Source organism: Oxyura jamaicensis, chromosome 2, assembly GCF_011077185.1.
Source record: "Oxyura jamaicensis isolate SHBP4307 breed ruddy duck chromosome 2, BPBGC_Ojam_1.0, whole genome shotgun sequence".
NCBI lineage: Eukaryota > Metazoa > Chordata > Aves > Anseriformes > Anatidae > Oxyura > Oxyura jamaicensis.
In genome coordinates this window covers 123,350,191-123,366,645 of record NC_048894.1, presented here as the reverse complement: position 1 = coordinate 123,366,645, position 16,455 = coordinate 123,350,191, and the positions used below count along the sequence as shown (strand labels likewise).

Below are 16,455 nucleotides of genomic sequence, written 5' to 3'. Positions count from 1 at the left end.
AAGCAAGTCATAAATACTTGATATATTTTCACTGATATTTGATGTATTTTTACTTGCTTTCTGAACGAAGAATGAACAAAGAAATATATATACACTTACTGATTACACAAGCTGAAATATTTTAAAAAAAAACACTATGACTTCAAAAATATGCATAACCAAATGTGTAATTTTTGAAATATGTTCCTAACAACCCTAATTTCAGTGTGCATATAGTGGGAGAGAGGTAACAATTGCTGCTGATGTACTTAAACTTCTTTAAACAAAATATCTTGAACTTCTACCTCTTAGTATGTCAACTGCTATGCTATAAAAAGCAGACAATTTACTGCTTTTTACTCCTTCTTGACTTACATGACATTTAACATGCTAGTCTGTAAATCTTATTCAGAAATTAGCTAAGCAGACTTCCTCTCTGAAACTGACACCTCTGTGTGAATATCCTTCAATAGGATTAGATGCAACTCCTGGGGGAAAATTCATGAGGCATAAATGGCCTATGAAGCAAATACATTTTTTTGCATAAAAGACAGATTAAAACTAGAACTAGCAACTATTGTACAAATTATTACAAAAATCAAAAGGTCAGCATTCTCTCACCAAAAACTTTCATTATGAGGCAAGAAAGTCCTGGGGCCAGCCCTGAACTACTGTAATAGCTGCAGACCTCTTTACTTTGTAAATACAGCTTCATAAGTCAGCCCTGTTTTGTATAATGAGATGGGATTTTCTGAAACTGAAGCCCTTGCTAAAATGCCTGCTACAATTTATCATAAATCTCAGCAGACATGCTAGTATCCTTTCAATAACTCTGCATTTTAATTAGATGGAAAGCAGCCAAGTTTTTTACAGTGAGCTGGGAAATGTCAGGAACTACTAGAAAATCATGAGACTGATGGCTGATTTCTAAACCAACAAAATTTTCTCATACTCACAAGAATATAAGTGCAAGCAAGTGTAAACTATCCACCGTATCCTTCATGCACCCTCAGAAAACCAAAAAAGTCAGTGAAAAGAAAGAAGCCTCAGACAGAATCTGTCAGCTGACAGACTGCAGCCTTCTGGAGATCAGAGGCAGGAGGGCTGCTGGAGGAAGGAAAATTAAGGTCCCTCTGTGTTATTTATGCATGGACTTAAAAACCTGGCAATAAAGCACTAGCTGTGCCTTTTTGTTTACTCATTTTTAAGTTGCAGGTTAATATGTATAAAAAAAAATTCCTGTGGTCTTTGTTTCCCTGCATCTGTCACCACAATACCCTTGTTTGGCAGGGAAATATTATGATCTCTAATGCGGAGAACTGTGGCAGTTAAAATTGTGGCAAAAGAAGCATGTCAAAAAGTACAGCTCAGACTCACACATGGCTTTAGACATGGATAATTCACTCTAGACAGAATTTTGGTGCTAACTTAGTGTTTTCCGCAAAATCGATTCATCCAGCCACTTAAATATCCCAGTGTACAGATGACGTTTCAAACACGCAGCTCGCTTGGCTGCCAAAGTTCTGTAACTGCAGGACCCTGAGCACTGACAGTGTGATAACACGTTTCTCTCGTGCCGTTACCAACTCTGAATTCTCTGAAAAGCCCGATCACCTAGCTGGGTGCTAAGACTGCCGAATGTTATACAGATGGCAGTGAGTTAAGGTGGATGAAAACTGGTAGCTGCCAGCAAATTTTATCCTCCCCGATACTGCTGGCACAGTCATCTTCTGCTAAGCATTTCAGCATTCTGCTACCATCCCATATAAACTCATACCGTTTTTGGACTGGCTATTGGACAAAATCTGATCAAGAGGTGCACATGTGTTGGCTGGCCGGCCAGCCAGGAGGTGTGCATGTTCTGAGGGGCCAGCTGCACAGGAAACACACACACTCTTCACAAAAAGGCGATCACATCTGCCAGTCAGGCTAAGGGAACGATTTGCAAAGCTGACATGATGGTTAGAGCAGAAAGAAGAGCATGAGACTTCGTTATGTTCCATGTAAAGCCTAAACAAGCATGCTTAACAGATCATCAAACTTCTAACTTCCCAAGAAGAGGTGACGAAAGATGACATCATCTTCTAATGATATTCCGTAATGCATTAAAGCTTGCAATTTGAACTGCACTATGTTCAAAATTCAAGACTCAAAGCTTTGAGGGATGCATACCAAGCAATTTGTTACAGACATATGAAATAGAATATTTTTCTTCCCTTAAAAAAAAAAAAAAAAAAAAAAAAAGGAAAAAAAGAAAAAAGAAAATTCCATATTGATGGACTTCTAAGTTTCAGAGACTTTACGTTCTTAGGAGCACTGATGCTCATGAACATTAAGCACATAACTGCTGCATAATCTGAGTTCCCTTCCTCTTCCTTACATCTTTTAATGCAGTCTGTGGTTGTTACTATTATTTTGTGTTTTTTTTTTTCTGTTTCATGCTTCATTTCAAGACAACAGGGGACAGAATTAAAATAGTAGAAAATACAATAAACCTGGTATTTCCTAAGTCTCAAGTGCTTGCCTTCATAAACTAAATAACACTCATTTAATGGCTGGTTAATGCCTTCAGAAATATATTTTTCTCTCAAAGTTGAATTTAAAAAACTGAATAAAGAAAAAAATACCAAACAATACCAGAACATATACACCTTTCTAATAATTGCAAAATATAGCTGCATTGGCTTAAGAACACAAAAAGTCTGCCCTGGTAATTAATATGCAATTCACTTTAGTCAATACAATTGGAAAGCAGAATGCTTCATGATGTTGGAAAAAAAAAAAAAAAAAAAAAAAGTTTCCACCAATTTTACTGCTCAGCCAAAGCTTAATACTATCGCAGAAATATTTCTTTTTAGAAAAAGTTTTGTTAATTTTTGTATGCATGTCATTAGCAGGACAATAAACCTCACTGGAAATCTGTTTTTCTATCTCTACCCATTTACTTACTAACTGCAAAGATTACATTCCTAGATCTATCAATGCTGACAGCAAACATACTCAGTCACCCAGACCCCTGAAGCTCTAAGGTTCCTTATACCCAAAGAGCAGATGATCCCAAAAGTTACAGTAAACAACTTTAATGCTTACAAAAGCGCCATGAATAATACATGAGAAAGGGTCATACATAGCTATGAAAATATAAGCACTATGCCCCTAAGAGCTTGCACTCTAAATTAAGAATTACGGAAAATGATAGATAATTAAGGAGAGGAAAATACCAAAAAAGCACATGCAAAGCTAACATGAATGAAGCTCAGAACAGCTTGCTACACTTGGGAATGAAATAAGGCAAAAAGAATGCAGCAGAGTATTACTGGGTTACAGTTCAAATGTGAATGATTACAGGGGATGAGAAACGACATCTGGGTGCCCCAAATGAGAACAGTACAGAAACCAAGACAAAAGAAGTTAAAAAAGAGCATCATGATATGAGTGAAAGAAGTATCAGCATATAAGTATGAAGAGTGAACTCCTGGCTAAAAGGAAGGAAAACAGGTTAAAAAAAATGGGCATATGCCAGAAAAGCAAAGAAGGCTGCCACATACCAGTGAAATGACTCAAATATTTCCATATTTCAAGAAGAACCACAGAAAGCAGAGAAGCAGCAGCAGTAATTACAATAAAATATTATTTTAGAATATTGCACAAACAGAAAAGGAGAAGGCAGGAAACCTGGGGATGGGGAAGAAGAAGAGGTGAGAACAATACACAAAACAAAATAATAATAAAAAATTGAATTCATGTCTTTTAAGTGTGGAAAGTGTGGATTTTAGAAATGTTGCAAAGATCAAAGTGACAAGATTTGATATGGTGCAGGAGAGGAAGTGGGAAGGAAGGAAGAAGGCCTTCAGTATTGTTTGCAAGGCTATAGGAAATGGGAAGGGTTGCTAAATATCATTTTGCTGGAGGAAATTAGACTACTGGTGTAGAGTAAAGAAGGAGATAATTTGTGTTCAGCTAAATTTTACTTGGAGATTCATTGAGAATGAAGATGAATGGGCAGGAATAAAAATGGACAACATAAACAAGATCAAGGAATGGAAAGCTAGAACAACCAAATGAAGAAAGTTACGGCAGACTTGAGAAATACAGGTGAAGCTTGGAGGATGGAAGCAATATTTGCTAAAGACAATACTTAAGGCATGCCAATATGTGGAATTGGAAACAATAAAAGAAAATGCTATAAAGTTCTTGGAATATTCATCAGTAAGATGGTTGCTATAAGCTTCTGTGGCCACAGTAACATCAAGATTTTAAGTAAAGAGACAGCTGATTGGTTTCCTATGAAAAAGAACTTTCAAAGCCATAGAAAACTGCAAAGAAAATCTCTTTTCCAGAAAAGATATCTGGAAATCAAACATGAATGGAAAAAAGTGGAAAATACATACTTATACATATATACTACACTATACTTATTCAAATACATACAAAAAGTGGAAATACATACTTATTGCCAAGTCTAAGAGAAGACCATACGCATATAGCATCAAAATCAGAAAACCTAAGTCATGAGATAATGGAAACATGAAAACTATCTTGTATTTCTAATATGCATACAAGGACGATGAAGGAAAATAAATGGATGGTAGTAAATAATAGGTGATATAAAAGGCCAAAATATTCAATTGTCTTTTTTGCATAAGCAAAATGCTAACTGAGGTTTCATATTTCTCACAAATAAGACTAACAACTAGAAGGGAATACAAACTAGGAAATGGAAATAGCAGGCTAAATTATATTCAAGTCAATGAGGCCTGATGAAATTCAACATAGTGCATTTACAGAAATTTCTACTAACCATTTGGCCTGCTGAAGGACATAGTCCAAGCAGATGTCAAAGAGTTACTGTGAAATTTGTTCTATAAAACAAAGAAAACCTATCAAGTGTGACCCAAATTGCTATACCTTATATTTACCATTTTCCAGTAGCTTTATCCAGAAACCAAATGGTTTGTTTATGGAACCAAAGCAAGGAGAGTTGCAAGAACTCTGGGGAACAAAGTATGAATTCTGAATTCTTAAGAAATTGCAGAAAGAGTTGGTCTTCAGTAAAATAAAATTTAGAAGAGGTAAGAAAGTAATTAATAGTAACTACCCATATATACTAATACAGTATAGGCTATAATGGGATAGATAGCAGTACTGCACAAAAGTATCTGGTGGTACACTAGATCACAAAGTATTTTTTTTTAAAAAAAGCCAAACTAAGCCATTGTGGGATTACTAATAGACAATCTGTGTGTAGCACCAATTATTCTGTAATTATTCTGTTCTGCTTGGCACCAACAAAGTTTCAGCTCTGGACATCAATTAAGAGAAAAGAGGCAAATAAACAAAAGAGGGGAAAAAATCACCAAAAGATACAAAAAATAATAAAAACATAGAAAACATGACAAAAGGTTGAAAGACAAAGGAGAGATGGAAGACAGACATTAGAGCTTTCCAATAAATAAGTGTTGCAATAAGAATGATATTCAAACTGTTCTCTATACAGTAGAGTAAGTGAACTATTTTGAAAACAAAAAAACACAAAATTACCAAAAAAAATCCTCACTTTTAAGAAATATTTAACTTCTGTGAAGAACTGAAACAGCTTATTTAAGCTGTACAATACTTGTTATTTTGGTTCATTTTTAAATAGAAGTTACATTCATAAATGCATGGGATCCACAGTAGGGAAAATGCTTGGGATCCACACATGGGGAAAATCTAATGCTGTTTTAAAATCAGGAGAAGTAATAGATACCTTGCTGAAATTTCCTTCAGACATATATTTGCAATACCATCGCAAGTTTACTGTTTTTCATTTTGTTTTACATTAAACAGCCCCAAATATTTCAGGCTTTCTTTATTAATTATGAGGAAATAATAATCAGGGGAATAAAAGTTTCAGAAAACTCAAGTTTATAAAATAAAAAGTAACATTTATAGAAGTATTTGGGGTTTTCATTTCTCTAATGTTTGTCAATAAAATTTCAAGTAATCATATGGATTATATCCCTACAGGTATTTTGAAAAACTTCCTTTTTCTTAAATATTTTTACTACAATTTCAGCATTTGTAGTGTTTGAGGTTTCATTCCAACAGAGGTAACTTTCCCATCCGCTTGTACAAATACATCACATTCCTAGGGATAACCTATCTAGCAGTGCTGTAATGCTGTAAAGTGAAGTTAAATATACAATTTCAGTTGAGCAATAAATGTCACCTTATTTTATTACTCTGTTTATGTTAGTGTAAAACAGTCATCTATGACTGTCCAGCTAGTAAAGTATGAAAGCACTGAAGTGTCACAGAAGCAGAGTTTTGATAACAGCAGACTGCACTTTTAAAGTAGCATCTTATAATTTCTAAGTACTAGAAGCCTTTCTTTCTCAAAAGATCTTTCTCAAAGAAATCATGAAGCTTCATTTGATTTCATCACCTTGAAAGACTATTTTAGCAAATTAGCAGCAGAAATACACTCACCTGTTCCATCATCTACATTCTCCACTTCCATCACTTCTGTGTTTATTCTGCCCCGAAAAAGGTAACGATGGCCGTCAGTAGATGCTTTGCTGTTCTTCAATCGCCTGATAAGAGAAAGAGAAGATGAGCAAGTCACCCACAACTTTGTGTTACGTTTCCATATTGCTACTTGTACATGTAGCATCTAAAGGAAACTGTAAAGGTCACAACTCATAAGAAGTCTAATCGAATTGTCCCATTCCCGAATGGGACACTGCTGATGCTAAAGCAAACATCCCAACTCTGGCAAGACTAAGCTTCAAACTGGTAGATGACAAGAGTTTATCAGCAAAGCCTCACTCTTAATGTCCTGTTCCAACACTTTGATACTTACATGCCACACTCTGTCATTGAAGACAAAATAATGCAGTGGGAGGACGTGTCCTCCTAGCTGGTTTAGCCTCCTTATATTTATCAAGAAATTCAATACAAGGTTAGCATGACTGAAAAAATGAAATAACACTTTTGGATGTAAATCTTGCCCCACACATGTATGTATGTTAGCCTCATACGTGGCACTTATGCAAGGAAGAACTATAAACACATTTTTCCTTCCGCACATAAAAGTTAACCAAGAATTATACTTATGAATTTCTGATATCTTTGGAGGCAGTCAAGGTCTTTTGAGACTTCCAGTCCTATGCAGCTTTTCTCACGTAAGATAAACCAGAGATGATCTTCTGTCCATTTCAGCCCATAATGATAATTAATACCGTATTTCAAACAAAAGTCAGTTCCTGAGAATTAATGATCATCTGAGTTCTGACCTTTACTCACTCCAGAGAGATACTAATCTTCAGAAAATGACCTGCCTCTCAATCATTACTGTCTAATGAGTAACTCTATTACATTATAAGCTTCTTATTCAAAAACTGAAAAATATGTTAAAAAATTGCAAGTATAAAGGTTCAGTATATTTTTTCTCTCCAAAGTGAGTTAAATCCAATAATCCCAGAGACCTTTGTATCCATGAAACCAAAGCTTAGTGATCCATGTTTATACAACTGTGCAGCAAAAGGATGTTTAAAAATTACAGAAAATGTATTTGATTTTGGCAGGAGTATTAGAGAGCATTTCCAAGGTCTATCATGTTTCCAGGAATCTAAGGATCTATCTATCAATATGTGTATTCAGTGGCTATTGAAAGCAGTTTCTGGATGAAAGAAAGAAACTCAAGCAGTTTAAAAAGGGACACCTGTACACAGAATCCTTATTCCTCAGAAGCATAAGAGCACTGAATGAACATTAACTGCAGAAAGTTGATGCTGACCTACAGAATTACTCCCTGCAATGCAGAAAGAAGCAGCATTCTGGCTCTTCTCCCTGATTAGAAATACAAAGGCTTGAAACACTTGAAACTTTAGAGACTGATTTAATAGCATAAACTATTCCTAATCTGGAACACATCCTAATGTGTTTGACTAAAAATTTAGTCTGTTTACCCTTCCTAGAAGAGAGTGAGACCACCACATGGTACCTGTTGTGGAAGTCTGATGAAACAGATTCCTTCTCCCTCTATTTCACCATTTGGTTTCTGCATTCCTACAATTTTTTCCAATGTTTGAATTAAATGCAATACTTACTGGATGATGGGTTTCCTCTGAAAATACTTAAGTTTATATTGCAATTAACTACAGTAAACACTTTGGTATTGTTCAAATATTGTTAAGAAAAAGACCATTTACCTATGCTTTTTTTTGCAGTAGACCAAAAGGTTATCAAACAGAAAAAATATCCGCTCTTGAATGTTTCCTGCTGAGATTTTCAGAAGTAGTCCACTTCGCAGCATTTCTGTGCATGTGTCAGTGATGTTGGACCCCTAAAATTAATGGGAAAAAGATCAATCATTTTTATTTTGTGTTAACTGAAGGATTCTTCAAGAAAGGACAAAATTTCTTCGCAAACTCACAATTCTCTGAAAACACCAAGACTAAAACTTATGGTTATTTCTTATATTGTAACTAAATAATAATTTTGAATGTTTACTTAATAACATTTAATACCAGCTTTGTATTCACCTAGTATCATAATTAACTAGGAGAAGGGTTTGTTGCTTTATTGGGTGTTTAAGATTCCTCATTAAAGTTTCCAAATTATGTCACTTCTGTACACTAGATCATGATAAATCAGGCCAACTTTATAAAACAAGTCTTATCCTTTGTGACTTTAATATTTAGTAAGAAAAGTCTGCAAATGAGGCTTTGAAACACATAATCTATGTCAAGATTTATTTGGAAGCTGAGGTAACCCTAAACTTGAATGTCATTAAGTGTATGTATACTTCCATACTAAATTGAGCTAGACAGAATCCAAGCAAAAAAAAAAAAAAAAAAAAAAGGTAAGGTTTAAAATTCAGGAAAAGTTAATAGCAGCATCTACAAGTAAGACTAGCATACTTCTTAACATACTCTGAAGACATCAGAATTTTGTTAATCTTCATATGTTTGGAATGAAATTTCCCATGCCTCATTATTGCTTGAGGCAGATCGTGTTTTTTTTTGTTTTGTTTTGTTTTTTTAATTGTGAAAACAAGGCAGGCATTTTCAAACAAGCTTAATCAAAAAGAAGCAACTTTAACAAAGAATAACATTTTCCCAAAAATATTTCTATGACAAATTCCTAGCGTTTCAATGCCTTATAAAGACAAATGAACCTCTCAAAGAAGCCTGCCTTGAAATCAAGGCGCACTTTGCTATTTCTGAAAATGATAGAATCGTTGAATCATTTAGGTTGGAAAAGACCATTAAGACTTGATTAAGATCAGCAAGTCCAACTGTCAACCTTGCACTATCAAGTCCATAATTAAGCCATGTCCCTAAGCACCACATCAAGACATCTCTTAAATACCCCCAGGGATAGTAACTCAACCACTTCCCTGGGCAGCCTGTTCCAATGACTGTTCAAAGCGTTTCTTCACCCTTTTCGTAAAGAAATTCTTCCTGATACCCCATTTAAAACTCCCCTGGTGCAACCTGAGGCCGTTTCCTCGTGTCCTATCACTTGTCATCTGAGAAAATAGATTGACACCTACCTCACTGCAACGTCCTTTCAGGTAGTTGTAGGAAGCTATGAGGTCCATCCTCAGCCTCCTTTTCTCCAGGATGAACATCCCTAGTTCCCTCAGCCAACCCTCATATGTCTTATTTTCCAGTCCCTTCACCAGCTTTGTTCTTCGAACACGCTGCAGCAACTCAATATCTTTCCTGTAGTGAGGGGCTCAAAGCTGAACACAGTACTTGAACGCCAGAGGACAATCACCTCCCTGGTCCTGCTGGCCACACTATTTCTCGAACGAGCCAGGATGCCATTGGCCTTCTTGGCCACCTGAGCACACTGCTGGTTCATGTTCCTGGTCCTTTTCTGCCAGGCAACTTTCCAGCCACCCTTCCCCAAGCCTGTATCACAGCAGAGGTTGTTACCACCCAAGTGCAGCACCCAGCTTTTATCCATGTTGCATGCCATACAAGTCCATGGTCCTGTAGGACAGACCTGTACTTGTTCTATACACGTCAGGCCATGCGATCCTATTGATAATTATGCATACACCCCTGGCTTAAGGAGCATCCTAATTTCAGCCAGTCAACATTCACCCTGCAAAACCTGCAAAAGCCAGGGCTCTCCTTTCATCTACACATTCTGAAGAACTTTTACTTGCAATAGCTGTAGTTACTTCCTCTTCTTGATCTAATCACAGCAGCCCAAAGAAAAATGTATTCAATTAAGAGCCAAGAAGCAATCATGGGTTCTGCTCTCAGCTCTTCATCCTACCATGCATCCTTTGTATGTCACAGTCCTCAATATTGAGCAATAGCTCAGACTCTGCTCTAAGGGGAAAGCAGGTTGTTTACAGAGATGATAAGAGAAATTGCACAACTATATCAGTGGAACGTATTTCGGGTCTCTAAATCAAACAACTTCAGTATCAGTGCTAACTAACCATTCCTGTATCCATTTAGGATCAAATGAGGCAAAAATGAATGTCACCTATAGCCACTAGGCCATACTTCCCTTCCTAAGACAGAATAAACACCAGAAGCTGGCATATTAATTTACAGTATTATTTGAAACCAAACACTGAAACACTGTAGCACTGCAATATACAGTAATATATATAACACCTTACCTCCATAATATAAATTAAGGATAAATTAGAACTGAACTTAATTCTTGCTGACAAATACAGAAAAACAAGTTGTTTCTTTCCATTACATTTCATAGCTTTTGTACATTAAAAGAGTAATCAATGTTATGCTGCTTTTAAAATTTGTTGACATTTATTTTTAAAAGGCTGGATTTTTAAAAGATTTTGTTTGTTTCCTTGTTTTTACAGAGAAAATCAGCTTTGCTGGAAAATTAAAATTTTTCTATGGACACCAAATATTTCAGCCTAAGGCTTCAAAATTGTTTCAGCAGTTTCAGTTTTCAACAAAAGGGTGTATTTTTTCATAGAAAGCATTTCATGAAATCATTTCATCTCTTTTTATTGAAAAAAAAATCATTTTCACTGTAGAAAAATATAACCTTTTCCCAACAGTCCTACCGAGTTCTGCTAGCATGCCAGAATCATGTCTTAAAATACCATGTTCTATACATATGTTAAATGTATGTAATTCAGGTTACTCACATTCCTAAGATTTACCTAAGTTGTTATTTAAGTTCAACATTGCCATATGACAGCAAGTATTACCTGTATCACATTACTACCCTTTACTATTGTTTTCCTCTTCATTTTCCTCCTTTTCTAAAGCAAACTGCTAGATGATGAAAAAATCATTCTAGTGATACTTTTTTTCCCTCGGAGACCTCCCTTCCAAACGCTCAACAATGTTAACTTCACTTATCCTATACCTTCTGACAAGATCACAACCCATGGTGGTATGGCCCCAGGCCAATGAATTTTGTTATTGCTGTTGTATTTACTGAAGTCCAAGGGAGTAAGATAACAGGATCAGAAGTCACATCTGGCTGTCCTACATAACACTGCCAGTGCCGAAAAATCTTTTCTTCTTCTCCCCCCACCATGCCTTATGTATTTAACACTGTGAGGGTCAACTTGCTCCTACAGTTTGGATGGGCATGGAGCTGAAAGGGTCAAAAGAGGAAGAGGGGTAAGCACCCCTCTCCACTGGATCCCCAAGAGACAAAAAAAAGCCCAAAGAAGGATGAAGCAGACAGGACGAAGGACCACCATATCCCATACAGTTCAAAGAAGGAATGAAAACTATATGAACTTTTTCATGGAGGATGTATCCACATTTTGAACGTGGGTTTACAGCAGGAACGCCCAAGCTACAGTTTATACCCAGAGCATTAGGATAACTCATCAATCCAGCAGCATGAGGACTTTATCATGGGGAAGGTTCAAGGCTGCAATAACAAATGAGAGGATAATACTCTTGTCCCAAAAGCAGGAGAGGCTACTGACTCCACAGCTAAAAATGAACTACAATACCTACAAGCAATATTTTAGAACAAATATTACCAAACCCTTCTGAGACAAATGAGTTTTCATTAAACGCTTAAACTCAAACTACCATGAAATCTCAAACGTAAGCCATTTGAATCTGAAACGTAATTTGCTTTTTTAAACTTTTCATGAATACATACGTTTATACTCACTGCTTGCAGGTGAAGACAATATAGTTGCTTAACCTAAATGTAAAAGTCAGTGCTACCAGACTGTAACTCGTGTTTCTATACAATTAAAGTACCTGCAATTATAGCTGATGGGATATTTTCAGTGAAACCAGCATTTTTGTAATATGTTAATTTAAAAAATCAACAATAATCAATAATTATATTACTGTAGAAACAAACCTTTTCTAAAAATGTTCCAACAAAACATATGAATTCAGTTGAAAAAAAAAAAGAAGACCTGAAAAGCAGACTTCTACCATGAATCTAGTCTTGTTTGTCCTCCATCTTTCCTACTGAGTCACTGAAGACTCCAAATGTCTAACTTTAGAGCAGTCCTTATCACGAAATAAATACATTTAAAATGCATTGGAGGGAGAAAACAAAATCCCCTTCATCCTTATGTCATTAAATACCCATCTTAGACAGTAAAAAATGTCCTTTATTACCATGCAGTCAAAAGCAGTTATTTGTTCACTTCAGTTGTAAGAAAAACTACTCTTACACATATTTTGGGCAAACTTCAGTCAAACATGGAGGTCTGAGTGTACTGATTCAGTGGCCACCACTCTAACAGTGATAAAGGTCATAAACTTCAGATATTAACTTACTTTTCAGTACCTTAATGTGTGCTTGAGACATAGAACTAAACAGGGGAAAATTCCGGAGTTTAAAACAGAAATCTCTATTAAAATACCATTTGATGATATGGTGGAATAGAAAGAGATGGAATACTTGATGCTACAGTTATTAAGTTGGCCTGTGACTCAAACTGGGTTGTTCTGTTTTCAGCTTACAACAAATGCAATAATTTTATTTTTTCTTCTCTCACTGAAACATCCACGCAAATTTTACTGACAGGCTCCTTCAGCTGCTGCGCCATTCTCCAGCTGAGACAGCCACCTACACAAGTTCTGAATTCAGGCCAATAAATTTAACCACTTAGGAAATTAAATAAGAAAGTCATTATACTCAAAATGTTCTTACTTGAAGCAGATGTTCCATTTTTCCATGAATCTGTATTTTTATCATAACAAATGCAAGCTTCATTTTATGACACTTATGTATAGGAATTCAAGTCATGCTTTGATCAGATTCTAAAAATAGTCTTTTCTTTCCCCCCCTTTCCTCCTTCTAGTTGGGGCCAAGCAATGTGCTAAGCATTTCCTTCTGGAAGGAAATCTCCAACAAGTTTGCCTCTTTATTTTTAGGCTATGCAGAAAACCAGATGTTTATTTAATTAAATCCACTCTCATGCATCACTTTCAGAGATTTTTTGTAGTTGTTGTTGGGATTCATTCAAAATATTGTCAGCTCTCACAAATGCTCTGGAATTCTTACCATTTCAAAGATGCGTATATTAAGATCAGGGCAATTTTGCCAGATTGGGTACCCTGTGGTTGCCATATGATAACATCAAACCTGATCAGCTCAGCTACAATAAACACCACATAACTCTACTGAAAACAGACTATTTTAAGACAATGGCACTATTTCAGAGTTCAAGCACAAGTGAAATCCTAAAATAAAATGTAGGGAAAAAAATCAATGCTGGAAGGAAATTACTATGTTATGGTTCACAGAACACAGTCAGAGCAGAGAGAATAAGTCTATGTCTTGCATGCTTCTGTCCATATTGCTTCCTTTGCCCGTTAATATATCTTCAACAGCATACATGTTTACTAGTGCATGTCTTCTTAAGGAGTTAGAAGAAGCCTAATGCAGTAAAGTGGATCCCCTTTTCAGGGTTAGAACTTTGAGAACAGTCAGTTCTTAACCAAGTTACATGACTAATAACGCACTGGGTTAATCATACTGTAACTTTATACTAGAGCGTGTTCATTAAGATGTATTTGACATATGTATAAAACTCAAGGCACTGAAAGCGAGTAGAAAAATTTAATCACTGCAGCACTGCAGAAGACTTAATTGAAAATCTGAAAATAACAGAAGGAATAAAATCCCTGATAGGCAATAAGGATTATTTAACAAGTTTCCCTTGCCTTAAAATATTAGTAACATAGGGATTTAACTTGCTATTGCTTCCTCTATGAAGGTGTTGCACAAGCAACAACATGCATTTTAATGTTTACATGCCCTAATCTTTCCAAGATATAGCTGACGACCGCAAGGTCAATGTAATTATATAAAAGAAACTTATTTTTATGTAGTCTAAACAAGCAGCTGTTAAGATATTTGCTTCTTTTGGAAGGTGTTAGGTCAAGTAGACTTCTCAATGATAACATTTAAAGCTTTATTTTATCCGAGTTCTTTCTTTTTAAAAATTCTGCAAACAATATCTTGGCATGACTATACACTCTGTGTCATTTATTATTTGTCTTTAATGGCTTGTTTTGAGACTGAGGATTATAACTAAAGGCAGAAAGGTTTGCCTGAATAGAGACCAGCAATTATAGGTTTTGTTCTTGCTAAGATTCCTTATCTTGAGGCACAGTAAATTTTCATGAAATGTATTGTATCAACAGTCCTAGAACAAGACTACCATGCTCTGAGTTCTGGCATAAGCAGATTTCTCTGCTCTAAATTATACCTACCCCAATTACAGAAATGGAAGAGCAGTTCTTGAAAATGTTGTCATACAGGAAAAGGAAAAATACTGTAAGATTTCATAAGATGGATAAGATGTATTTCAAATCCTACAGTGGACTGAAGAAGCACGAAAAAAAAAATGATTAAAGTAAAATTAGTTGTTTAATCCATATTTAGAATGAATCAGATCTTCCCATACTACTCGATTAACAATAAATGAAAGGTTTGTTCCACAGATCATCAGATTACACAGGGAGCAGATAGGAAAGCATCATGGACAGTATTTAGGGAGTTCTTTGTTCACAGTAATTTTCATTCTCCTTTCAGATAGTGGCTTTTCATTGAACCCTTCTGGAAGGCAGGGGGAGACTGAATCCTCTGCTGGACAAGCAGAGGGCAACCTTAGGCAGAGTAAGTTCAAGAAGCTGCAAGTGTAAGCAGGTGTACAATGTAAAACTGGGAACCTCGAGTGCAAGGATAGAGAACAGGGAAACAGAAGAGTAAGTTTCTGAGGGGGGATCAGCAGGTCCTGTACAAAGTTTACTGCCACTGAGAAAACAGTTTAGCATCATAAACCCACAGTTTTAGCAACAGCAGGCAGGGAACAGAGCTATGTATAAACTCTTTTTCCTCTCTGCTGTCGCTATTACTATGAATGCTTAATTAACAGCTGACTGTTCTTGCCTATATTCTATTTTCTGTTGTTATACTTCCTGTGGAACTCTGTCAGTTAAAGTTCAGGCAGGTCCATCTCAAAGTCTCCTCTGATTCAGGGTCCCACCAGTGTCACTAACTCTTTCTTTCCTCTGCAATGTATGAAGCCATTTCCCACTACATAGCCAAAAAATCAGATCTAAGTCTATATGACTAGCATGCTAAAAAAATAACAATAAGTTTTTCTATCTTTTCCAGACAGCAAACCTTCAACAAAGCAGAGTCATTGCCTATACACATCAGAATTTGCACAGGACTGGAGGGGAGAGCCTTGGAGATTGCATTAATCCTCACTTTACAACGAGAAGCACATGATCCTCTCACTATAAAGTTTGCCAGCCTTCAGACTGGTCACCAGTCTTGAAGTCAGCAGTCAAGTTATTAAAGATTGGCAGGTAACCAGTGTGGGTGATTAACTGAAGGTTGATTATCAGACTGGACAGAGATACAGAGGCATTAGGAGATGGAGTTACTCACTGGACTAAATGTAGATGCCAATCAATAAGGTTCTCTCATTATCAGTGGAGGGACATCCAGGATGAAACTCATCTCAGCCTAAGTACAGCTCAGAAGTATGTCAGGTAGATCTTATCACCAAATAGCCTGTTCCTCTCTATTGTTTGAAAAGGCCTCAAATTCAGGCAAGATAAAACTCACCCCTGGTGTTTGGTACTACTAAGATAAAATCTTTCCCCTATTTGTTAAGCAGCTCTCCTGGGAAAAGGAGTAGAACATCTGAGCACAGTTTTCAGAAAAGCAAAGAACTACTTCCATGTTGAAATTAGTCTAAAAAAAACCTGCATATATGTCCTGGCTTCAGTTAGGACAGAGTTATTTTTCCTCCTAGTAGCTGGTGGGGTGCTATGTTTTGGATTAGGATGAGAAGAGTGCTGATAACATGCTGATGTTTTAATTGCAGCAGAGCAATGCTTACACTAGTAGTCAAGGACTTTTCAGCTTCTCGCTCTGTCCTGCCAGTGGGCAGGCTGGGGGTGCAGCAAGAGCTGGGAGGGGACAGACCCAGGACAGCTGACCCAAACTGGCCAAAGGGGTATTCCATACCATCTG

The 16,455-nt window shown here is 36.4% G+C and overlaps 1 protein-coding gene across 3 annotated transcripts in view; it reads right to left on the bottom strand.

The window, feature by feature from the left end:
* The window catches only part of PREX2 (phosphatidylinositol-3,4,5-trisphosphate dependent Rac exchange factor 2), a 176,231-nt gene that overhangs the window by 106,432 nt on the left and 53,344 nt on the right, over nucleotides 1–16,455 (bottom strand). For all 3 annotated transcript variants that reach the window (XM_035317544.1, XM_035317543.1, XM_035317545.1), the window contains 2 exons: nucleotides 8,175–8,308; nucleotides 6,451–6,554 (listed from right to left, as the gene is read on the bottom strand). In XM_035317544.1, coding sequence (XP_035173435.1) covers nucleotides 6,451–6,554; nucleotides 8,175–8,308 — 238 coding nt within the window. The remainder of the gene's footprint in view (nucleotides 1–6,450; nucleotides 6,555–8,174; nucleotides 8,309–16,455) is intronic.